General features: G+C 49.1%; 1 protein-coding gene across 1 annotated transcript; it reads right to left on the bottom strand.

Annotated features, from left to right (window-relative positions):
- Window positions 1-242: 242 nt before the first annotated feature.
- On the bottom strand, window positions 243-22,164 carry kcnk10a (potassium channel, subfamily K, member 10a). The gene is made up of 7 exons (XM_060042151.1): window positions 21,553-22,164; window positions 15,572-15,939; window positions 7,880-7,997; window positions 7,068-7,228; window positions 5,735-5,927; window positions 4,772-4,914; window positions 243-2,156 (listed from the first exon to the last, which is right to left on the bottom strand). Exons 1-7 carry the CDS (start codon window positions 21,605-21,607, stop codon window positions 1,500-1,502), a joined length of 1,695 nt encoding a protein of 564 aa, XP_059898134.1. The 5' UTR covers window positions 21,608-22,164; the 3' UTR covers window positions 243-1,499.
- Between the last annotated feature and the right edge of the window lie 2,484 nt (window positions 22,165-24,648).

Raw genomic sequence — 24,648 nt, forward strand, 5'->3', positions numbered from 1 at the left:
TGTGTTACTGTGGTACAATCAGAAAAAGCACACATATTTTAGGCATGGGTCATTCCACCATGAAAGTAGAACAATTTCTAGACGCACAAAAAGTACACCAGGTCAGGTATATTTTAGAACTGGAAGCAGATACAGCAATGACTGAAATAATGCTCTTCAGTTAGACATCCCATGGACAGCCATGGGCCTGTCAGTGTCCTTCACCTAATCAATACCCATGTGCAGAATAGGATCTGGAATCCTCTCTGTATATGATCTGGTATCAGTATAGGATCTGGAATCCTCTCTCTGTATAGGATCTGGTATCAGCATAGGATCTGGTATCTCTCTCATTATAGGATCTGTTATCTCTCTCAGTATAGGATCTGGTATCTCTCAGTATAGTATCTGGTATCTCTCTCAGTATAGGATCTGTAATCTTCTCTCTTTATAGGATCTGGTATCAGTATAGGATCTGGTATCTCTCTCAGCATAGGATCTGGTATCTCTCAGTATAGGATCTGGTATCAGTATAGGATCTGGTATCAGTATAGGATCTGGTATCAGTATAGGATCTGGTATCTCTCAGTATAGTATCTGGTATCTCTCTCAGTATAGGATCTGTAATCTTCTCTCTTTATAGGATCTGGTATCAGTATAGGATCTGGTATCTCTCAGTATAGGATCTGGTATCAGTATAGGATCTGGTATCTTCTCCCGAGATCTACAGCGTGAAACATGTGGACGGAGTCAATGTGAAACAGCATTCAGAGTACAATCCTGCTCTTGTGTTTGTGTCATGTGACAGAGAATGAGTGTGAGACAAAGAGCAGTAGGGCTGTGAGTAGATCCTTCAGGATCTGATCGAGACGTGCCTACCCACTACTGATGTATTTTTGGCATGCCTTGTGGGGTAGGTGCATAATATAAGTTGGAAAAAGGAAAGAAATAGACATTATTCAGCGTGTCATCTTCGACAGTTTGTCCAATGCATTTATATTATATTTTTTCATGTTGTTTTACCTAATTCTTTTTCTCATCCGCCATCGACACGTTGGGTCATAAAAATACATCATTCTGATACATCTCCTGTGCCGCTATTTGCGACAAACTCCAAAGCAGAAAGTTCCAACTGGTAGCAGCATCCTCCTCTGTGGCCCCCATCGGCCCATCCTCCCGTTCATCCATGGCTCAAACTAGCGAACATTGCATCTGCAGCGAGCTGCACATCGGCCCTCAGCCTTCTCCTCATCCTCCCAGAGCTCACATTTATTTGGTACAACTGGACTCAGAATCTCTTTGTAATACTGTGCTATCGAGCCTGAGGGAAGAGGCCAACACACAACACACTACGTGGTCCCACGGGGCTGACGGGGATCAGGGAAAGGGTTTGGGAATTACCCAGAAGTCACGGCACAGAGCGGGACGGGGCGGTCCCGTGGTTAAGCAGGCCGAGCAGAGGGACAGATCCAAGGCACACAGCGGTGGTGATTAAAACTCCAGTAGGAGCGACACGAGGCCTAGGGAACCACGTCCACCATCTCAAGGTTCTCCTCGTTCTCCGTGTCGGTGGAGTGGACCCGTGACCTCGGCGTCAGCAGGAACCCGTTGAGCGGCTTGCACGCCTCCACGAACAGCGGGAAGTCAGAGAGGCTGGCGTTGCACTCCTTGTCGTCGTCGTCCTCGTCGTAGACGTCCTTCCTCCTGCCCGGCTCCAGCCCCGCCGCGGGGCCGCCGGGGTACACGGCGCTGCGCGGCCGCCGCGCCTCCTCGCAGATGTTCTTCTTCAGCTCGCGGTTGCGGCCGCGACGGGCGAGCCGCGAGATGGAGCCCAGCCGGTTGAAGATGTTGTCCTCGGACGCCGTGACCACGGAGGCGCCCTCGGCCTGCTCCACCCCGCGGAGGCGCAGGTTGTTGATCTTGGTGTCGATGCTCTCCTGGGAGGGCGTCTTGCAGCCGGCGTCCGGCCCGTTGAAGGCGGCCCGGCGCTCGGGGGACAGCACGTCCAGGGAGACGGCGCGCTGGTCCAGGCCTAGCTGCCGGCGCTCCATGCTGCGGATGGTGGCGGCGCGCTGCAGCTTGTCGTGGACCTCCACGCTCATACGGCGCCGCGTCTCGCGGAACTCGGCGCGCACGTTGGCCTTCCACTCGGCCGCGTGCGCCTTGATCTCCACCACCTGCCGACGCACGCGGTGTGGGGTTAGCAGCACTGTTATTAGTGTTAGTATTACTATTATTACTGTTATTAGTGTTAGTGTCATCATTATTACTGTTATTAATGATAGTATTACCATTATTACTGTTATTAATGATAGTATTACTATTATTACTGTTATTAATGATAGTATTACCATTATTACTGTTATTAATGATAGTATTACTATTATTACTGTTATTAATGATGCAGTATTACCATTATTACTGTTATTAGTGTTAGTATTACTATTATTACTGTTATTAGTGTTAGTATTACTATTATTACTGTTATTAGTGTTAGTATTACCATTATTACTGTTATTAATGATAGTATTACCATTATTACTGTTATTAATGATAGTATTACCATTATTACTGTTATTAATGATAGTATTACCATTATTACTGTTATTAATGATAGTATTACCATTATTACTGTTATTAATGATGCAGTATTAGCCTTATTACTGTTATTAGTGTTAGTGTCATCATTATTACTGTTATTAATGATAGTATTACTATTATTACTGTTATTAGTGTTAGTGTCATCATTATTACTGTTATTAATGATAGTATTACCATTATTACTGTTATTAATGATAGTATTACCATTATTACTGTTATTAGTGTTAGTGTCATCATTATTACTGTTATTAGTGTTAGTATTACTGTTATTAGTGTAAGTATTACCGTAGTTACTGTTATTAGTGTTAGTATCATCATTAGTGTTAGTATTAGTACAACCACAGCCCCGCTGGGTAGGGTAAGTACTGTTATTGGTGTTAGTACTAATTAGGGTTAGCATAACAGAATGCTATGTCTATTGTTTACAATCGTTTTTTAATTAACTTGGGTTTAAATTATTTCTACAATTACTACATAATAATGTTATAGATTGAAATATATTATACATTAGAATATTATTTATTGAGGATGTCATGCCCAGCGGAACCGGGAAATAGGGTACACCTAAATAATTAACAACCAACCAACGTTTTCAACTGCATATCTGGCCTTGTGTGGGCCTACAATTTGTCAAATTCTTAAGAACATTTGAACTATTTTCCTAAATGGTGAGTAAATACGATGTTGGCAAATACGTGTGCGAAATCATAAGATGATTGAACTAGCATAATTACCATAACCGTCTGCTAAGCACTGTTCATCTAAAGGCTGTTTGAGTGGCTCCTCTCAGAGACCCATGATAAGAATATTCTTCACATTAGGGTTAGTTAGTTAGTCAGTAGCTCCCCTGAAGGGTTAGTTAGTTAGTCAGTAGCTCCACTGAAGGGTTAGTTAGTTAGTCAGTAGCTCCACTGAAGGGTTAGTTAGTTAGTTAGTTAGTCAGTAGCTCCACTGAAGGGTTAGTTAGTTAGTTAGTCAGTAGCTCCACTGAAGGGTTAGTTAGTTAGTTAGTCAGTAGCTCCACTGAAGGGTTAGTTAGTTAGTCAGTAGCTCCACTGAAGGGTTAGTTAGTTAGTCAGTAGCTCCACTGAAGGGTTAGTTAGTTAGTCAGTAGCTCCCCTGAAGGGTTAGGGTTAGTTAGTCAGTCAGTAGCTCCACTGAAGGGTTAGTTAGTTAGTCAGTAGCTCCACTGAAGGGTTAGTTAGTTAGTCAGTAGCTCCCCTGAAGGGTTAGGGTTAGTTAGTCAGTCAGTAGCTCCACTGAAGGGTTAGTTAGTTAGTCAGTAGCTCCCCTGAAGGGTTAGTTAGTTAGTTAGTCAGTAGCTCCACTGAAGGGTTAGTTAGTTAGTCAGTAGCTCCACTGAAGGGTTAGTTAGTTAGTTAGTCAGTAGCTCCACTGAAGGGTTAGTTAGTTAGTCAGTAGCTCCCCTGAAGGGTTAGGGTTAGTTAGTCAGTCAGTAGCTCCACTGAAGGGTTAGTTAGTCAGTCAGTAGCTCCACTGAAGGGTTAGTTAGTTAGTTAGTCAGTAGCTCCACTGAAGGGTTAGTTAGTTAGTTAGTCAGTAGCTCCACTGAAGGGTTAGTTAGTTAGGGTTAGTTAGTTAGTCAGTAGCTCCACTGAAGGGTTAGGGTTAGTTAGTTAGTCAGTAGCTCCACTGAAGGGTTAGTTAGTTAGGGTTAGGGTTAGTTAGTTAGTTAGTCAGAAGCTCCACTGAAGGGTTAGTTAGTTAGGATTAGGGTTAGTTAGTTAGTCAGTAGCTCCACTGAAGGGTTAGGATTAGTTAGTTAGTCAGTAGCTCCACTGAAGGGTTAGGGTTAGTTAGTTAGTCAGTAGCTCCACTGAAGGGTTAGTTAGTTAGTTAGGGTTAGGGTTAGTTAGTTAGTCAGTAGCTCCACTGAAGGGTTAGGGTTAGTTAGTTAGTCAGTAGCTCCACTGAAGGGTTAGGGTTAGTTAGTTAGTTAGTCAGTAGCTCCACTGAAGGGTTAGGGTTAGTTAGTTAGTTAACAACAAAACCCAAGAGGGAGTCCTTTTATCTTGGGTTAGGGTTAGTTAGGGTTACTTCCGATCTATAGTCTGGAGTAAGGGTTAGTTAGGGTTAGTTTAGATCTAATCTCTGGGGTAAGGGTTAGTGAGGGTTAGTTTGGCTCTATTATCTGGGGTTAGTGGGGGATGGGTGGGGGTGATGGGGGTACCTCTTCCTTGGTCTTCTTGGAGAGGACCCTCAGCCAGTCTCCGATCATGCTGAGGACGGCGGCGAAGTAGGCCAGGCCCACCAGGATCCAGAACCAGACCAGCGGGCGGTACCACTCCCGGTACTCTATGCGCCGGTCGCCCCCTGGACGCACAGAGCAGAGAGCGAGCCCATCCATTATTCACCGGCCGCGCCCCCAGCGCCAGGGTTAGGGACGGGTTAGTAGTCTGCGTTCACCCTCTACTCAGGAAGTTAGTCGGAGAAACTGAAGAATCACTCTGAGGTACGGTAGGGGTAGTAGTAGTTAGGGTTAGGGACGGGTTAGTAGTCTTATGCTAGCTCAGCCATGTAGCGTCTTAATTTATTTTATTTTATATTTATTATACAGGAAAGTATTAAAAGTAGCAAAGTTACAATTTAAAACGGGCCTGTCTCAGTAAACTAGCTGATTTCCAGCAGGTTCCTGTTCTGCAGCACATACAGCATGTAACAGGGACACAGCACGTCAGACATCAGTAGGACAATCATATAGACAGCAGACTGAGCACAGACACTGATCTATATAAGTCAGTGTTCGCAAGTGTATGTGTTAAGGAGTAACAGTTTAGAAGCTTTTTTGAACTGTGTGATGGATTGTAATGCTCTAATGTGATGGGGAATGCCATTCCAGACTGGTGAAGGTGTGGGTGAAGGACCTCTGGCCAAAGCCGTTATTGTATGCGGGCACTGGGTGGAGGGCCATGGAGACAGATCTAGTGACTCGCACTCGGGGCGAAGACAAAGACCCTGAAAACCTTAAATCTGAGACACGATAGACTTAGTGGGTCGGGTTAGAGTTAGTAGTCATGAAGGTAAGTAGTAGTGAGGGTGAGTAGTAGTTAGGGTCAGTAGTAATGGGGGTTAGTAGTAGGTTTAGGGTTGAGGTCAGGGTTAGTAGCTGTCAGGTCCGGGGGGGGGGTCCCACCGGCCACGTAGTCCCCGATGCCCACGGTGGTGAGGGTGATGACCACGAAGTAGATGGCCTCCAGCCCGGTCCAGCCCTCGATGTGCTTGAAGACCACGGCCGGGATGGTGACGAAGAGGATGCAGCCCGCCAGGATGAAGAGCAACGTGGACGCCACGCGGATCTTAGTCTGGCTGATCTGGTTGTGTTTACGCTGAGAGAGAGAGAGAGAGAGAGAGAGAGAGAGAGAGAGAGAGAGAGAGAGAGAGAGAGAGAGAGAGAGAGAGAGAGAGAGAGAGAGAGAGAGAGAGAGAGAGAGAGAGAGAGAGAGAGAGAGAGAGAGAGAGAGAGAGAGAGAGAGAGAGAGGTCATCTTCAGCCACAGCCTAACTCAGTCTCACAATCACCTAACCCCACCCTATTTCATCATAACGTTCTGCAGACCTGCATTACCAGACACCTTCCTCACGCCCCCCCCCAAAGGACATGTCTGCTACCCTCCTGTTGCCTGGCAACATGAATATGCTCCTATTAGATCGGATGACTCATCGCGTTGTATGTTGTTAAAATGAAGTGGCCTGGACAAAGCTGTCTGAGGTTTCAGACCCACACCGTGTGGACCTGCCCCGGTACAAAGACGCTCGTTACAGCCCCAGAACGCCGTCATGTCCAGGCTCTGTGTGGCTCTGTGTGGAGACGCCGCAAGGGTTGCCAGATTGGACCAGATTTCCCGACCAATCTGGCAATCCTGGCTGCAGCGCTCTGCAGCCAGGATTGCCAGATTGGTCGGGAAATCTGGCCACACTGGTGCCTCTCCCTCCTGAAGTCAATTTAATTTAATTCAATTAAATTTTATTTGCATGGCCCTTAATCACCATTACAGTCTTAAAGGGCTTCACAGGCCAAATATTTATGACAATTTATTTATGACAATATTTACGTTAATTCTTGCTCTAACGTAATGGTATCCAGCAGTCCTACTTTATTACAGCAGAACTTCTGGGAGGCAGATGATACTAAACCTAATCTACGATCCAGCAGTCCTACTGTGTTACAGTAATACATCTGAGAGAGACAGGGCCGCTCAAACTGAGTTACAACTTCTGTCCTGATCTCCTCGCCCCAGGACGAAAGTCTCAGAACGGAGTATAGATTAGAGTGTTTCATACGGAGCTCTGCTTTCAGACTTTAAATGTTAATCTTAAATCTGATTTGTGGGTCTACACGCACACTTTAATGTCGCTGTTAAAGCACTGCCTTGTGTTATTCAAACACAATGCAATTCAAGTCAAGGTCAAGTAGATGATTAGTACTAATAATAAGATATGATCGCAACGATGAAGCCGGTGCCATACCCTGAAGGTCTTCTCCACCTTGGCGATGCTCTTGACGAAGATGGTCCCCAGCTGGTCCCCCACGCCGGCCAGCAGGAAGCCGAACAGGGGGATCCCGAAGATGGCGTACAGGATGCAGAAGATCTTCCCCCCCTCTGTGCTGGGCGCGATGTTGCCGTACCCTGAGAGACGCACACAGGTACGTGTTAGCCAGCAGTGGAGGTCGACGGCTCAGTGCAGACCACAGCTGAGACCTCGTGCTTTACGTATGTCGCCCCTTTCCACTGGTCCTCATGCCTCATGGGGATATCGGACGTTCTGGGCAGGGGAGGATGCGTCACCATATGGAGGAAAACAGATCTTTTAACAAATCTTGTGTGTTTTTCTTTACGTGATTTAAACCTTTTTCTTTTATTGCATTGATTTCATTTATTTCTTCATTTATAAGGCTCCGTAGAGACTTCGACTTTGACCCTTTTCCGTCTCTCGCTGCCGGGTTGGGTAAGGGCGAGGTAATTGAGGGTGGATTTAAATGTGATTTAGATCCCTTCCTGTGTTCCGGAAGGTTCAGGCATTTACTTTTGATGGTAACGAGACATTTAGGTTGATCCAATGTATTCATTGACATCCTTGTAGGTGGTATCTGTGGTAGTGTGTGTTGCCTATGGTTGCGTGTGTTACCTATGGTTGCGTGTGTTACCTATGGTTGCGTGTGTTACCTATGGTTGTGTGTGTTGCCTATGGTTGTGTATGTTGCCTATGGTTGCGTGTGTTAACTATGGTTGTGTGTGTTACCTATGGTTGTGTGTGTTGCCTATGGTTGCTTGTGTTACCTATGGTTGTGATGACCGTCCCGGCAAAGAAGAACGCACTGCCCAGGTCCCAGTGGCTGGAGTTATAGGAGGTGTCTCCGATGGGACTCACCCCCGCATTCACCGCCTCCACCGAGTGCTGCGACACAAGAAGCACATAAAACACACTTAAAAACTCTAAGGCAGCACGGTTAAAACACACTTAAAAACTCTAAAGCAGCACGGTTAAAACACACTTAAAAAACTCTAAAGCAGCACAGTTAAAACACACTTAAAAACTCTACAGCAGCACGGTTAAAACACACTTAAAACTATGCATATTTTCACTGTCCATGTGAAGCTGGAAACTCAGTAGTTTGGTTTGGTCCAAGTAGCATGTAGTAGTTTGGTTTGGTGTCAGGTTTGGGGTCAATAGTTTGGTTTGGTGTCAGTAGTTTGGTTTGGTGTCAGTAGTTTGGTTTGGTGTCAGGTTTGGTGTCAGTAGTTTGGTTTGGGGTCAGTAGTTTGGTTTGGTGTCAGTAGTTTGGTTTGGTGTCAGTAGTTTGGTTTGGGGTCAGTAGTTTGGTTTGGGGTCAGTAGTTTGGTTTGGTGTCAGTAGTTTGGTTTGGTGTCAGTAGTTTGTTTTGGTGTCAGTAGTTTGGTTTGGTGTCAGTAGTTTGGTTTGGCGTCAGTGATTTTGGTCCCAGTAGCAGGTCTGGAGTCAGTAGTTTCTGTCTCAGTAGCTGGTCTATACCCCAGTAGCTGGTTTGATGTCAGTAGTTTGGTTTGGTGTCAGTAGTTTGGTTTGGTGTCAGTAGTTTGGTTTGGTGTCAGTAGTTTGGTTTGGTGTCAGTAGTTTGGTTTGGTGTCTGTGGTTTGGTGTCAGTAGTTTGGTTTGGCGTCAGTGATTTTGGTCCCAGTAGCAGGTCTGGAGTCAGTAGTTTCTGTCTCAGTAGCTGGTCTATACCCCAGTAGCTGGTTTGATGTCAGTAGTTTGTTTCGGTGTCAGTCATGTTCTCGAGGCAGCAGCTGGCCTCTGCCCCAGTAGCTTCCTTCGGGACCAGTGTTTGACTCTTGAAAGAGTAAAGTATGAAAGCAAAGTCCATAATCTACTGGAGAAGGGGAGGGGGTATCATGCGTTGCCACGGTGCCCTGCAGGAGGCTAGGATGTGAGTGGTCGGCATGGCGACCGAGCAGATGGAGCAGCTGTGCCCCCCCCCCCCCCTGTCTGAGTGTGTGGGAGTGTTGTCAGGGAGGAGGCTGAAGGGCAAAGCACTCGCTGCTCTACTCAGTTACCGGTACTGTAACACTTGTTTCACTATTAACCTAACCCCCCCTATTTCCACGATTAACCATAACCTGTGTTACATTACCCTTAACCCTCCTTATTTCACTATTAATCATAACACTTGTTTCACAATTAATCCAACCCCCTGGTTTAGCTATTAACCATAACCTGTGTTACACTTTAAACCTAACCCCACTGGTTTAGCTGTAAACCATAACACTTCTTACACTATTAACTATAACCCCCTTGTTCACTATTAACCTAAGCCCCCTGGTTTCACTATTTACCATAACCCTTGCTACCCTTTAACCCTCCCCTTGTTACACTGTAACCCTAACCGTTCTTCTTACACTATTAACCATAACCTTAACGTGTCTGTTGCATAAAACCTGACCTTGAGGACCCAAAGTTACGATGCAGAGGAAAAAGAGCCAAGTCAAGTCCATTGTATTTGTATCGCCTTCATCAGTCGTAGCTTCAGGCCCCCCAGCCCGGTCCATATGCTGCATGGTGTTCGTACAGTGACGCTCACACAACAAACACAAACACTACAGTCGCCGGGGGTGTTCGACAGACGCTTTTAGTTGAGATCATCGCCCTACAGCTCTGTAGCTGTGTTTGTGAGTCACACCACCACACAGTGAGCTGAAGAGCGGTCGGTCGCTCCTCCTCCTCCCTGCAGGAGCGACCTCGTGATGTCATGGAGAACGCGTCACTAACGGAAGGGTGGGAAGACGCCACGACACCCAGTATGTAACAAATGGTAATAGACTCAAGGCCTTTATCTGTGGGCCATATGCTCATCACCTTGAAATAAGCTCATTGGGCGATAGGTAGACGTTTATTTCAATCCAATTGTTGAGATTGCTACTTTAAGCTAAGGTTTATTTACTTACTACTCTGACCGTGACCAGGGGTTTAAGTAACTCCTGTCTAGGTTGAGTTTACTTGACTTGAGTTGAAGGTTGAGTTTACTTACCTCTTGTTTAAGGTTGGGCTTATTTACCTCCTGTTTAAGGTTGAGTTTACTCAACTCCTGTCCTGTTAAAGGTTGGGTTTACTTAACCCCCATTTAAGGTTGAGTTTATGTAACCCCTGTTTGGGTTCAAGCCTGATTCAAAGTCGCCGTGTGTGAACTGCAACGGTCAACATGAACTAAAAATGACATCATCCCTTTTCAGGGTTAGTTAATTCGATGGCGCATCCACAGAGTCGTGATGGAAAGATGGCCGCCATCAGAGGCAGGGCCGTGGGGTCTACTGCCGGGCACGTCACCTCATACTATAATGAAACAAAACAACGCTCCTCTCTTTATAGTGTGAACGCACGAGTGGCTCTGTATGAAACGATGGATCATTGAGTGGAACGTCGTTAATGGAGTACAAAGAGAATGACCTCAGCCCCCCCCTGGAGACAGGGGAGGTGGAGGTGAGGTGGAGGTGAGGTGAGGTGGAGGTGAGGTGGAGGTGAGATGGAGCTTAGGTGGGGCTGTGGGGGAAGACTACGGGCTTCACTCCTGGCTCCTTCTCCTGGCCCTCTGCCCAGCTCTGCTTTGATCAGCTGCCCTTTTCCCCTGCAGCTGGAGCCCCATCGCTCACATCCCATTCCCCCAGAGCGTGAGGACTCCTAAAGAGCCCCATCGCTCACATCCCATTCCCCCAGAGCGTGAGGACTCCTAAAGAGCCCCATCGCTCACATCCCATTCCCCCAGAGCGCGAGGACTCCTAAAGAGCCCCATCGCTCACATCCCATTCCCCCAGAGCGCGAGGACTCCTAAAGAGCCCCATCGCTCACATCCCATTCCCCCAGAGCGCGAGGACTCCTAAAGAGCCCCATCGCTCACATCCCATTCCCCCAGAGCGCGAGGACTCCTAAAGAGCCCCATCGCTCACATCCCATTCCCCCAGAGCGCGAGGACTCCTAAAGAGCCCCATCGCTCACATCCCATTCCCCCAGAGCGCGAGGACTCCTAAAGAGCCCCACGCTGGACCGCGGAGGGTACTGAATCCAGCGCTCCTGAGTTAGATGCATTGCTTACAACCGTTGGAACGTTTCTACCTTTTCCTTGTGGAGCTCCTTATTTAACGTCATTGAAACACATTGATGTTAAATGTTTTAAAAACTGATCTGTGAGAAGCTTCATCCAAGTACATATTTAATACTGTGATTTTAACTTTAGTTTAAATATGCACCTCAACTAAAGTAAAATATTCGTAATCATGGACATAACATAAGCATAAAAGCGTACTTTTCAAAGAATGTCTAACGGATACGTTTGATCTGCCATTTATCTTTCTAGTTTTATTCGGGGTACTTCATGTAATTTGGCCCCAAACACACTCTGTTCCCGTGGGTATGTTGTAGTACATATCAATCACTATCACTTAAAGGGGAATAGGACAGCAGTGCTAAGAACGTTTATGTAGCTGGTTCGTGACCAGCGGTTGGCAGCCATCTTGGCACGGAATGTGGTGCTCTCATGAATATGTATGAGGTGTTTCCTAAACCCTGATATAAATTGGTTCCAAATTTCATTAATATAATGCCATTTAAAAATTAGTGTGTGTATTAATCCACCGGTTGGAATATGACTATTATGGCGCAATAAATAAATGATAAGCTTGTCTCATGATAATTTTTTGGAAAATCCCTGTCGACTAATTTGACTCAACACTGTCGAGGCTCAATTGTGCTCCAGGTGTTCGCTGCACAAGTTGTTTATTTTCTAACTAGAGCTTACCAACCAAAAACTGAAAAGATAGAGCAAGGTGCTCTGGAGAGCTGCCACGCTAAACCTGCTCTGGCGTTAGCTGTGAGTGTCAGTTTGACTGCGTGGGTGTTGAGCTGCCATGTTTCACCCTGTGCTTAAAATATCACAATCTGTATTTTATCCTGCCCTGCCCACAGCAACAAAAACACAACACTGTTCACTTCCACCACAAAAACCATGAGCTAGCATAGACGAGCACCCATAGACTAACAGTAGATTACACATGAACTAACCCTAGACTTTATATAGATATAGAGATCAACCCTAAACTATAGACAAACTATAAACTAAGCCTAGACTATAGACTAACTGTAGAATAACCTTATACTAGACTAACCATAGACTAACTATACACTAACCCCAGACTATAGACTAACTGATGATCAGAACAGGGAACACACACTCACTCACTCACTCACTCACTCACTCACTCACTCACTCACTCACTCACTCACTCACTCACTCAGCAGTACCCACACCAGTCGTCTTGCGTCTCTAAACCCCAGAGGGAACCAGCCTTCCGGATATGTACACACACAAACACATCACTGTTGACAGACAACAAAGAACCGCACACACCTAGTGAGATTCCTCACACAAGGAAAGATCTGCCTCAAAATCTACACCTCAGACTCGACATCTCTTCTCTCTCTCTCTCTCTCTCTCTCTCTCTCTCTCTCTCTCTCTCTCTGCATCTCTTTTTGTTGCCTCTCTTTGTCTCTCTGCATCAGTTCAGTTCAATGGGTTTTATTGGCATGGGAAATAGACACTTACATTGCCCAAGCAAGTGTGAAATATAAAACATGTACACACAAATTGCATCTCTCTTTCTCCCAGCTCTCTCTTTCGCTCTCTCGCTGTATCTCTGCAATTCTCTCTCTCTCTCTCTCTCTCTCTCTCTCTCTCTCTCTCTCTCTCTCTCTCTCTCTCTCTCTCTCTCTTTCCCTGTCCCTTATCTGTTAATCTCAATTCAATTCAAAAGAGCTTTATTGACACGGAGAAGAAAAACTACATTGCCATGGAATTTTCAACAAAGGTTCTACAAAAAGGTGAGAAACGAAGTGACATATCGATTTCGCTGCAAGCGCACTGCAATCAATGAGGTAATGCCAGGGGAGTGAGTCAAACCGTTCCCCGGGCCTCGGCCAAACAGCACCACGGGTGGTTTACTGCTCCAGCCAATAGGACAGGCCTACATAACGACCCAGGTCCTAACCCTAACCCCATGGCGGCTCGTCCTAATCCTTAGCCTTCTAGAGTGGACCTCCCAAACTGAATGAGCACCACACCTAGGAACAGAACACCACGCTGTTCGCTCCACCTGGGCGCAGCCGAAGATGATAGCTGCAACATGAGCTCCTGCAGCCGTGAGTTTCAAATCCGTCCTCCTCCCCAGCAGCAGCGTCACAGCGTGCTGCTGCTGCCGCTCTGGAGGCTCCACAGCGTCACAGCGTGCTGCTGCTGCCGTTCTGGAGGCTCCACAGCGTCACAGCCGCTCTGGAGGCTCCACTGCGTCACAGCGTGCTGCTGCTGCCGCTCTGGAGGCTCCACAGCGTCACAGCGTGCTGCTGCTGCCGCTCTGGAGGCTCCACAGCGTCACAGCGTGCTGCTGCTGCCGCTCTGGAGGCTCCACAGCGTCACAGCGTGCTGCTGCTGCCGCTCTGGAGGCTCCACAGCCCACAGCTCATAGACAGGGGCTGAGCTCATCCCAGAGGGGGGGGGGGAGGGCATTACCGGTCTGAGTGGTCCAACCCTCCTAATATCTCCCCCGGCTTCACCAGAACATCCATCACCAGGATCCTTTGTCTCGGTGCTCTTACCGAGGCGCTGAGAGCATTCAGACACGATACGTAGGGCTTTGGTCTTTTGGAGTCCATGTGCGTCAGTCAGTACAGAGCTGATCAACAAAGAACATGGACCTAGACCATCTAGAAGAGGCGTCTGTGATGTAAATCATTGGTTTACACACGACCGGCGCTTTGGCAACAACCATCTGAAACTATACATAGTTTGAACTTTGAGGGCTGGAAACCTCCTTACAATAGGCTATGGCCAAAACATACTAATCATCAATCCTTTATAACTTTTGGATTGAATTAGAACCGTCAAAGGGGATCCTCTCAAAATACATATAGAGAGGAACCATCCAATGAGATCCTATCTGAAAGCAGAGAGATTGTATTCATTTTGTATTTCGATAATGAAATCTAAACTTTTGAAGGCTGGCAGATCAGTCTGCATCCAACCACCGTGAAGCAGCTGAAGGCCGGCCGAGGAGCAGCAGAGAGAACTCTCTCTTCCACCAGGCCTTCCCTTCACCGACCGTGGCTGCTGCTGGCAACATCACAGTGAACCGCGCTGAAAGACCCAACACAAAGACCAAACCGTCATGTTCGGTACCGGCACAGTAAACTCTGTTCAGTATTATCAGTACAAGGAGTTCATTTTGACCAATTATGTCGTAGCAGATTTTTAGTACAGACTGGATATAAGATAACGATGGCTTGATCAAGGTTTGTCCTTTAAGGTGGGCGGACTTGATGTTTTACAAAAGTATTGTTGTGGCACTTTAGAACGAACATCTATGCGGCAAGGGTCTGTCAAACGACACTGATAAAGCTTTATCCTTCAATCACGTTTCACCTTTTAGTTTTGTTCCCTTCAAGGACTTCTGCGGTCCGGGTTTGCGACACGCCGGCACTTGGGTCTGATGTGACTTTATTTTGGACTCGGTGTGTGTGTCTGGTTGCAGGCGGCGATGTGTGGAGCTGGAATAGCATCAGGTCGATGCAGGCTCCTCTTTCATGGGGAGCTGATTCCCCACCAGGGACGGAACACAAGGACCCGCCCCCCCCCCTCACCACAGCGGACCGGAGTCCTACAACAGCGGACCCTCCCCCAAAACCACAGCGGCCCCTCCCCCAAAACCACAGCGGCCCCTCCCCCAAAACCACACATGCCCCGTCCCCAAAACTACAAAGGCCCCTCCCCCAAAACCACACAGGCCCCTCCCCCTCACCACAGCGGACCCTCCCCCAAAACCACAGAGGCCCCTCCCCCAAAACCACAGCGGACCCTCCCCCAAAACCACAGCGGCCCCTCCCCCAAAACCACACATGCCCCGTCCCCAAAACTACAAAGGCCCCTCCCCCAAAACCACACAGGCCCCTCCCCCTCACCACAGCGGCCCCTCCCCCAAAACCACACATGCCCCGCCCCCAAAACTACAAAGGCCCCTCCCCCAAAACCACACAGGCCCCTCCCCCTCACCACAGCGGACCCTCCCCCTCGCCAGACACAGGCACCCCCCCTCCCCCTCACCCCCAGCCCACCGGACCCTCCCCCTCCCCCACAGGACCCTCCCCCTCCCCCACAGGACCCTCCCCCTCCCTCACCGGACCCCCCCCACCCCCCCTCCTCCCACCAGTCCCGCCCCCTACCTTGATGATGGCCTCCACCCCCCCTCCCCCAGCCCCCCCCTACCTTGATGATGGCCTCCACTCCCCCTCCCCTCCCCAGCCCCCCCAGCCCCCCCCTACCTTGATGATGGCCTCCACTCCCCCCCAGCCCCCCCCTACCTTGATGATGGCCTCCACTCCCCCCCAGCCTCCCCCTACCTTGATGATGCCCTCCACCCCCCCCTCCACTCCCCCCCCTCCCCCCAGCCCCCCCCTACCTTGATGATGGCCTCCAGCTCAGGGGGCGTGACGCAGCGGTGGCGCTCCAGGAACGCCGCCTTCTCGGCCGTGATGGTGATCTTCTGGTGGCTCTCGAAGGGCTGCTCCAGGGCGCTGAACAGCAGCCCCCCCGCCACCAGGTAGCCCACCACCACCACGAACACGGCCAGCGCCGTCTTCCACTTCATCACGGTGAAGGTGATGGTGCCGCCCTCGGCCCCGCCCTCCATGCTGGCCACCATGCTGGCGGGCCGGGGGGTCACGGAGATGCGCGGCAGGCTGCAGCCCATGGGGTTCTGCATGGTGGCCACGCTGGCCTGCACCAGGCTGCACTGCACCAGCCCCGGCTGCATCTTCTTAGGGGGGGCTGGGGGCCGCAGGAGAGGGCGGTTAGTTTGGATATCAGCGCTAGCTCTAAAGCTGTAACCCCAGCTCTAAACCCCCGGTCTAAACCCTGACTCTAAACCCCCGGTCTAAACCCTGACTCTAAACCCCCGGTCTAAACCCTGACTCTAAACCCCCGGTCTAAACCCTGACTCTAAACCCCCGGTCTAAACCCTGGCTCTAAACCCCCGGTCTAAACCCTGACTCTAAACCCCCGGTCTATACCCTGGCTCTAAACCCCCGGTCTAAACCCTGACTCTAAACCCCCGGTCTATAAACCCCCGGTCTAAACCCCCGGTCTAAACCCTGGCTCTAAACCCCCGGTCTAAACCCTGACTCTAAACCCCCGGTCTATAAACCCCCGGTCTAAACCCCCGGTCTAAACCCTGGCTCTAAACCCCCGGTCTAAACCCTGACTCTAAACCCCCGGTCTAAACCCTGACTCTAAACCCCCGGTCTAAACCCTGACTCTAAACCCCCGGTCTATAAACCCCCGGTCTAAACCCCCGGTCTAAACCCTGGCTCTAAACCCCCGGTCTAAACCCTGACTCTAAACCCCCGGTCTAAACCCTGACTCTAAACCCCCGGTCTAAACCCTGACTCTAAACCCCCGGTCTATAAACCCCCGGTCTAAACCCTGACTCTAAACCCCAGGTCTATAAACCCCCGGTCTAAACCCCCGGTCTAAACCCTGACTCTAAACCCCAGGTCTATAAACCCCCGGTCTAAACCCCAGGTCTATAAACCCCCGGTCTAAACCCCCGGTCTAAACCCTGACTCTAAACCCCAGGTCTATAAACCCCCGGTCTAAACCCCCGGTCTAAACCCCCGGTCTAAACCCCAGGTCTATAAACCCCCGGTCTAAACCCTGACTCTAAACCCCCCGTCTAAACCCCCGGTCTAAACCCCAGGTCTATAAACCCCCGGTCTAAACCCCCGGTCTAAACCCCCGGTCTAAACCCCCGGTCTACACCCCAGGTCTATAAACCCCCGGTCTAAACCCCACCTCTAAACCCCACCTCTAAACCCCCGGTCTAAACCCTGACTCTAAACCCCCGGTCTAAACCCTGACTCTAAACCCCCGGTCTAAACCCTGACTCTAAACCCCCGGTCTATAAACGCCCGGTCTAAACCCCCGGTCTAAACCCTGGCTCTGAACCCCCGGTCTAAACCCTGACTCTAAACCCCCGGTCTAAACCCTGACTCTAAACCCCCGGTCTAAATCCTGACTCTAAACCCCCGGTCTATAAACCCCCGGTCTAAACCCTGGCTCTAAACCCCCGGTCTAAACCCTGACTCTAAACCCCCGGTCTAAACCCTGGCTCTAAACCCCCGGTCTAAACCCTGACTCTAAACCCCCGGTCTAAACCCTGACTCTAAACCCCCGGTCTAAACCCTGACTCTAAACCCCCGGTCTAAACCCTGACTCTAAACCCCCGGTCTAAACCCTGACTCTAAACCCCCGGTCTATACCCTGGCTCTAAACCCCCGGTCTAAACCCTGACTCTAAACCCCCGGTCTATAAACCCCCGGTCTAAACCCCCGGTCTAAACCCTGGCTCTAAACCCCCGGTCTAAACCCTGACTCTAAACCCCCGGTCTATAAACCCCCGGTCTAAACCCCCGGTCTAAACCCTGGCTCTAAACCCCCGGTCTAAACCCTGACTCTAAACCCCCGGTCTAAACCCTGACTCTAAACCCCCGGTCTAAACCCTGACTCTAAACCCCCGGTCTATAAACCCCCGGTCTAAACCCCCGGTCTAAACCCTGGCTCTAAACCCCCGGTCTAAACCCTGACTCTAAACCCCCGGTCTAAACCCTGACTCTAAACCCCCGGTCTAAACCCTGACTCTAAACCCCCGGTCTATAAACCCCCGGTCTAAACCCTGACTCTAAACCCCAGGTCTATAAACCCCCGGTCTAAACCCCCGGTCTAAACCCTGACTCTAAACCCCAGGTCTATAAACCCCCGGTCTAAACCCCAGGTCTATAAACCCCCGGTCTAAACCCCCGGTCTAAACCCTGACTCTAAACCCCAGGTCTATAAACCCCCGGTCTAAACCCCCGGTCTAAACCCCCGGTCTAAACCCCAGGTCTATAAACCCCCGGTCTAAACCCTGACTCTAAACCCCCCGTCTAAACCCCCGGTCTAAACCCCAGGTCTATAAACCCCCGGTCTAAACCCCCGGTCTAAACCCCCGGTCTAAACCCCCGGTCTACACCCCAGGTCTATAAACCCCCGGTCTAAACCCCACCTCTAAACCCCACCTCTAAACCCCCGGTCTAAACCCTGACTCTAAACCCCCGGCTAAACCCCCGGTCTAAACCCTGACTCTAAACCCCCGGTCTAAACCCCCGGTCTACACCCCAGGTCTATAAACCCCCGGTCTAAACCCCACCTCTAAACCCCACCTCTAAACCCCCGGTCTAAACCCTGACTCTAAACCCCCGGTCTAAACCCTGACTCTAAACCCCCGGTCTAAACCCTGACTCTAAACCCCCGGTCTATAAACGCCCGGTCTAAACCCCCGGTCTAAACCCTGGCTCTGAACCCCCGGTCTAAACCCTGACTCTAAACCCCCGGTCTAAACCCTGACTCTAAACCCCCGGTCTAAATCCTGACTCTAAACCCCCGGTCTATAAACCCCCGGTCTAAACCCTGGCTCTAAACCCCCGGTCTAAACCCTGACTCTAAACCCCCGGTCTAAACCCTGGCTCTAAACCCTCGGTCTACACCCTGACTCTAAACCCCAGGTCTATAAACCCCCGGTCTAAACCCCCGGTCTAAACCCTGACTCTAAACCCCAGGTCTATAAACCCCCGGTCTAAACCCCCGGTCTAAACCCCCGGTCTAAACCCCCGGTCTAAACCCCAGGTCTATAAACCCCCGGTCTAAACCCCCGGTCTAAACCCCCGGTCTAAACCCCCGGTCTAAACCCTGACTCTAAACCCCCGGTCTAAACCCTGACTCTAAACCCCCCGTCTAAACCCCCGGTCTAAACCCCAGGTCTATAAACCCCCGGTCTAAACCCCCGGTCTAAACCCCCGGTCTAAACCCCCGGTCTATAAACCCCCGGTCTAAACCCCCGGTCTAAACCCCCGGTCTAAACCCCCGGTCTAAACCCTGACTCTAAACCCCAGGTCTATAAACCCCCGGTCTAAACCCCCGGTCTAAACCCCCGGTCTAAACCCCAGGTCTATAAACCCCCGGTCTAAACCCCCGGTCTAAACCCCACCTCTAAACCCAGGCTCTAAACTCTGACTCTAAACCCCAGGTCTAAACCGTAGATCTAAATAACCTATCTTTAAACTATACTAACTATAAATATAATCCCAATACCCTGAGAGATGCACGAGAGAAAGTATAGTAGCTTAGTTAATTATCTTTCCTTTTATCAAGTGTTTTAACTGCTTGGTGATGTGAATGTTTATTTTCCACGTGCAGAATAAAGCACTTTCAAATTGAATTGAGATGGAGAGCTAGATTCACTGAGACACAAAGATGGAGAGAAAGATAGACTGAGAGAAACAGAGAGATGAAGAGAGATAGACTGAGAGAAACAGAGAGATGAAGAGAGAGATAGACTGAGAGAAACAGAGAGATGGAGAGAAAGATAGACTGAGAGAAACAGAGAGATGAAGAGAAAGATAGACTGAGAGAAACAGAGATGAAGAGAGAGATAGACTGAGAGAAACAGAGAGATGAAGAGAGAGATAGACTGAGAGAAACAGAGAGATGGAGAGAAAGATAGACTGAGAGAAACAGAGAGATGAAGAGAGAGATAGACTGAGAGAAACAGAGAGATGAAGAGAGAGATAGACTGAGAGAAACAGAGAGATGAAGAGAGAGATAGACTGAGAGGCAGCGAGATTGAAAATAATTGGAGCGATGGAGATAGAATGACCGATAGAGGAATGGAGATCGAGACAGACTGAGAGACGGCTAGGTAGCAGGATGGAGAGATGGAGATACAGAGAGACAGATGGATGGAGAGAGACAGTCTGAGAGACAGAGCGATGGAGATACAGAGAGAGACAGATGGATGGAGAGAGACAGTCTGAGAGACAGAGCGATGGAGATACAGAGAGAGACAGATGGATGGAGAGAGACAGTCTGAGAGACAGAGCGATGGAGATACAGAGAGAGACAGATGGATGGAGAGAGACAGTCTGAGAGACAGAGCGATGGAGATACAGAGAGAGACAGATGGATGGAGAGAGACAGTCTGAGAGACAGAGCGATGGAGATACAGAGGGAGACAGATGGATGGAGAGAGACAGTCTGAGAGACAGAGCGATGGAGATACAGAGGGAGACAGATGGATGGAGAGAGACAGTCTGAGAGACAGAGCGATGGAGATACAGAGGGAGACAGATGGATGGAGAGAGACAGTCTGAGAGACAGAGCGATGGAGATACAGAGAGAGACAGATGGATGGAGAGAGACAGTCTGAGAGACAGAGCGATGGAGATGGACTGAAATACAGACGGAGGGAGAGATAGATAGAATGAGAGATAGCCAGATAGAGGAATGGAGAGAGGGATGGAGAGAGCGACAGTAAGTTCTAAAGAGCGGTAGATAATAGTCCCTAGCCGGTTAAATTACTTTTGGAAGAAGGGAAACTTTTCTCTGTGTAATTTGACACCTAAAACAAACTCCAAGGTCTGGTGATTGTGAGAGAAGGGCATTATGGGTATTATTATAACCCTAAATACAGCCTTTCACCTCGGAACCCCGCCAATAAAAATCTCAGAGTTTCATAAAACATAATCTGAATCGATCGCCTGCGTCTTGCCCCCTAGTGTCTGTGTATCGATCAGGCTGCAGGATATCAACGTAATATCCACAATGCCTATAGTATCTCTAACTGAATCGATGTTTCGATCAGGCTGATCGTTTGTAGTAGTGCAGAGGCTGGGTGACGTCACTGCCGTGGCGGCCTATAGGGTGAGCTGAACGCTTCACACACCAGGAGGTACATTGCGTCAACTATCGACCTGCTCGACGATAATTCGGACGGACTGGCGCCAAACTCCACCTCGAACACCAATAGAAGCCATCCTCATGATGCACGCGTCCAATCAGCCGTCACCGTGGGGTTCCCCCCCCCCCCCAAGCACCGCGCGCGACTGCAGGCGCACCGCAGATTTATTGGCGACGGAGCGCGCATGCTTCACGCGAAAAGTGTAGGCTGTGTGTGGTGCGTGTGTATTTGACACACACACACACACGCGCGCGCGCGCGCACGCACGCACGCACGCACGCACGCACGCACACACACAGATGTGTGTGTTTGTGTGGCAGATTCCGACTGCAAACGTTATCGATATGATCGATTCTGATCATCCATCGGGTCTATTATCCCCGAAGTGATAACAGAACAACAGTGCAAGGCACTGGCTTCCCCTCGGTCCGCTACTTAGCCTGCAGAAACGCGCTACACCTTTGATGAGAATCCCACTGACAGACCGACAAGGTCCCTACGTGGAGCGGAGACCACCGCAATAACAAGCCGGTTCAGACCTGAACCACAGGGTGAAATGTAGAAGCAGAACACATAGATCAGCAGAGACAACATCCAGGAGATTGTGGACACCTGATGCGGGCTTCGCGCTCCCGGGTTTCCTGGGGTTCTCCGTGGGGAATTTCATCTTGGATCTCTTCTAGTCTCCGTGGAGGAGGGCTTTCTTTAACCGAGAGAGGACAGAGAAAGGCAGGGCATAAAAACACATCCTCCGCGCCCGGTCCGGTGGCTCTGGTCCGGTGTGTGGGTCCTGGTGGGTCCTGGTGGGTCCTGGACTGGAAGCCTGCGTCCAACCGCGATACGATCGACTCCTCTTCACCAGAGCATCCTCAGATACACCCGCCCGCCCGTTCGCTGCAGCATGTGGTAAACACCGAGGAGGAGGTGGAGGAGGAGGGTGGAGGAGGAGGAGGTGGAGCAGGCTGGGGGAGGTGGAGCAGGGTGGAGGAGGGTGGAGTCGATGCTCCGTCGGAGAGACAGTACGCTCACATTGTCACGCACGGGGGGTCTGCAGCCGCTGCTCCGGGGGTCCAGCCTGACGGGGTGTGTGCGCTCCGCTCCGCGGTCCTCATCCCGCCTCTCCTCGTGCGGCGGCGGCCAGGAGGTCTTGGATGCGTTTTGCCAGAGCACGAGCACGATGCAACCGCTGAAGGCGAACTGGTGAGGCAACCACCAGAGCGAGGGGGCGTGCTTCACCACATAGAGGTTGGTGTGAGGGCACGTCGGCTCTTCTGCGCTATGTATGGAACACCACCTGATCACCTGATCACCTGATCACCTGATCACCTATCGACTAAGAGATCACCTATCGATGACCTACCGATCACGTGTTGATCACCTACTGGTCACCTATTATTTACCTACTGATCACATATTGATCATCTATTGTTCACATATTGATCATCAATCGATCACCTACTTATCACATATTGATAATATTTCGATCACCTATGAAAAAATATCCCGTGTCAACAGATTGGCACAACAAATAGGACTGAACATAATCCTGAAGAAAGCAGAGGTGATGACCTTAAACACACTAAATCCCCCACCGTTACCAATAAACAGAATAAATATACCCATAACAGAAGAGTTTTCATATCTAGGAAGCACTGTAAGATATGATGGAGGAACAGGCAATGACATCAAAAGCCGACTCAACAAGGCAAGAAACACATTCAGAATGATGAACAATGTGTGGAAGTCCACGAAGTACAGCATCAACACCAAACTCAAGTTATACAAGAGCTGTGTTCTCTCCCCACCTTATTATTCAGCTCTGAAAGCTGGAGGATGACGGGGAACACCATCTGGCCTAACACCATCTCCAACCAGCAATTACTTGCTCGGACCAACCAAGTAAGTATACAGACCATCATTACAAGAAGGCGGTGGAGATGGATTGGACACATCATGCGAGAGACCAGGATTACATTACAAGAACCGCCCAACACTGGACACCTGAATGCAAGTGAAAGAGAGGACGACCCAAAGAAACCTGGCGTCGAACAGTGGAGAATGAACTGAAAGACATGAAGCAGACCTGCAGTTCTATCCAAAAGCTCGCCCAAAACAGGCAGGAGTGGAGATACTTTGTTGCTGCCTTAAATGCCAGAACGCATAAAGGGCAGTCAGATAAGATCGATCATCTACCGATCACCTATTGATCACCTTCTGATCACCACCTGGTCACTTACTGATCATCTATCGATCCCCACCTGATCACCTACAGATCAGGTCTGAGTCTTTCGCGCCAGTAACCATTAACCCATGACGTCATCTGGAGGAGCAGAGAAAGCTTCTATATGTTTGAGGGTTCAACAGACCATCAAACATGAAGAGATGGATCTTATTGCTATTAATAACGCCCACATGTAATGCATAATGCATTAAACAATGCGTCATATATTGTTTATACATTTTGATCATTCTTAATTTTCTGATTAACAGGCTGACCCGACAAATGTAGGACTGTAGTGGGTGGTTTAATAAAAACGAACAATCAGCCTTTCATACAGTGGTTTAATAAAAACGAACAATCAGCCTTCTACATTTAACGACTGTTTCCCCAGGGAGTCTTTACTTTTGGTAAGTAGAAAGGGTCGTTTATTTTACTATGAATCTTCCTGCACAGCAGCGAACCCAGAGATAAATCACCAACATGTGGCCTTTTTATTTAAAATTGAACCAAATCAAAGTTCAAATTCAGATCAAGAACCGAAATCATTAAGTTGAGAAAACACGCAGACAGCAGCAGTTTATTTCAGCCAGTGAACTGCGCTCTACCCTGGTCAGTTCACCAGCTATGGCGCCCTCTGCTGGCACATTCACGCATATCTTTAGAAATGTCTCCAGATGACAATGGTGCCTGGTGCAGTCACATGTTCTACCACAACCAGAACCATAGTACTGGTACTGGTATAACCAAAGTACTGGGACTGGTATAGTCGCATGGCACAACAAGAATTATTGGCTGTTTCTTCAATCGATCAGAACAAATCCACACTAGAATTGTGAATTTGGATGTATATATTCAGCCAGGTCACAACAGCCTGATGTTTATATGTTATATCTATGCTACTATGCTATCTACGCAACAATGCGAACTCTTTCTGGGGCGCTATTGGGTCGTTCTGTGATGGAATGACGTCACTATGTTTTAAGCAATAGTACCGCCAACCCCCCGGCAGGTGGCACTGTCCCCTCTGAAGTTGTGGTTACTCTGCTTTTCCGACAGGGGGCGGCGTCTCTCCGCACTGAAACCCAACCGCAGCAGGCTGGGTGGACCTCTGCCATCCAATAACGTGCTCGTCTCACAAGGCAATGTTTTAATATTGATCTTTCAGTATAAAATCCAACCGCTAAATATGGATTGTTTTGATGATCCATAAATGATAAGTGGTAGGCTACATTTGTCATCATGTAACTAAATATGGCACTGAATCTGAAAAAGGTCATACATTGTAATCAAATAATGTTTCCTCCACCCCCCCAGTACATGAATATAATATAATATAAAATAATATAATATATAATCATATTAATATACAGGACATGTATAACAGCATGCAGCACTATGGACCTAGGGTTCGTACACAATGTCTAACTAATAAACAAACAGGGTTTGTTCAGGCGAGCATAATGCTATCAGCTTCCACACCCTTAACC

Source organism: Gadus macrocephalus, chromosome 21 (assembly GCF_031168955.1).
Source record: "Gadus macrocephalus chromosome 21, ASM3116895v1".
In the NCBI taxonomy this organism is placed as follows: Eukaryota; Metazoa; Chordata; class Actinopteri; order Gadiformes; family Gadidae; genus Gadus; species Gadus macrocephalus.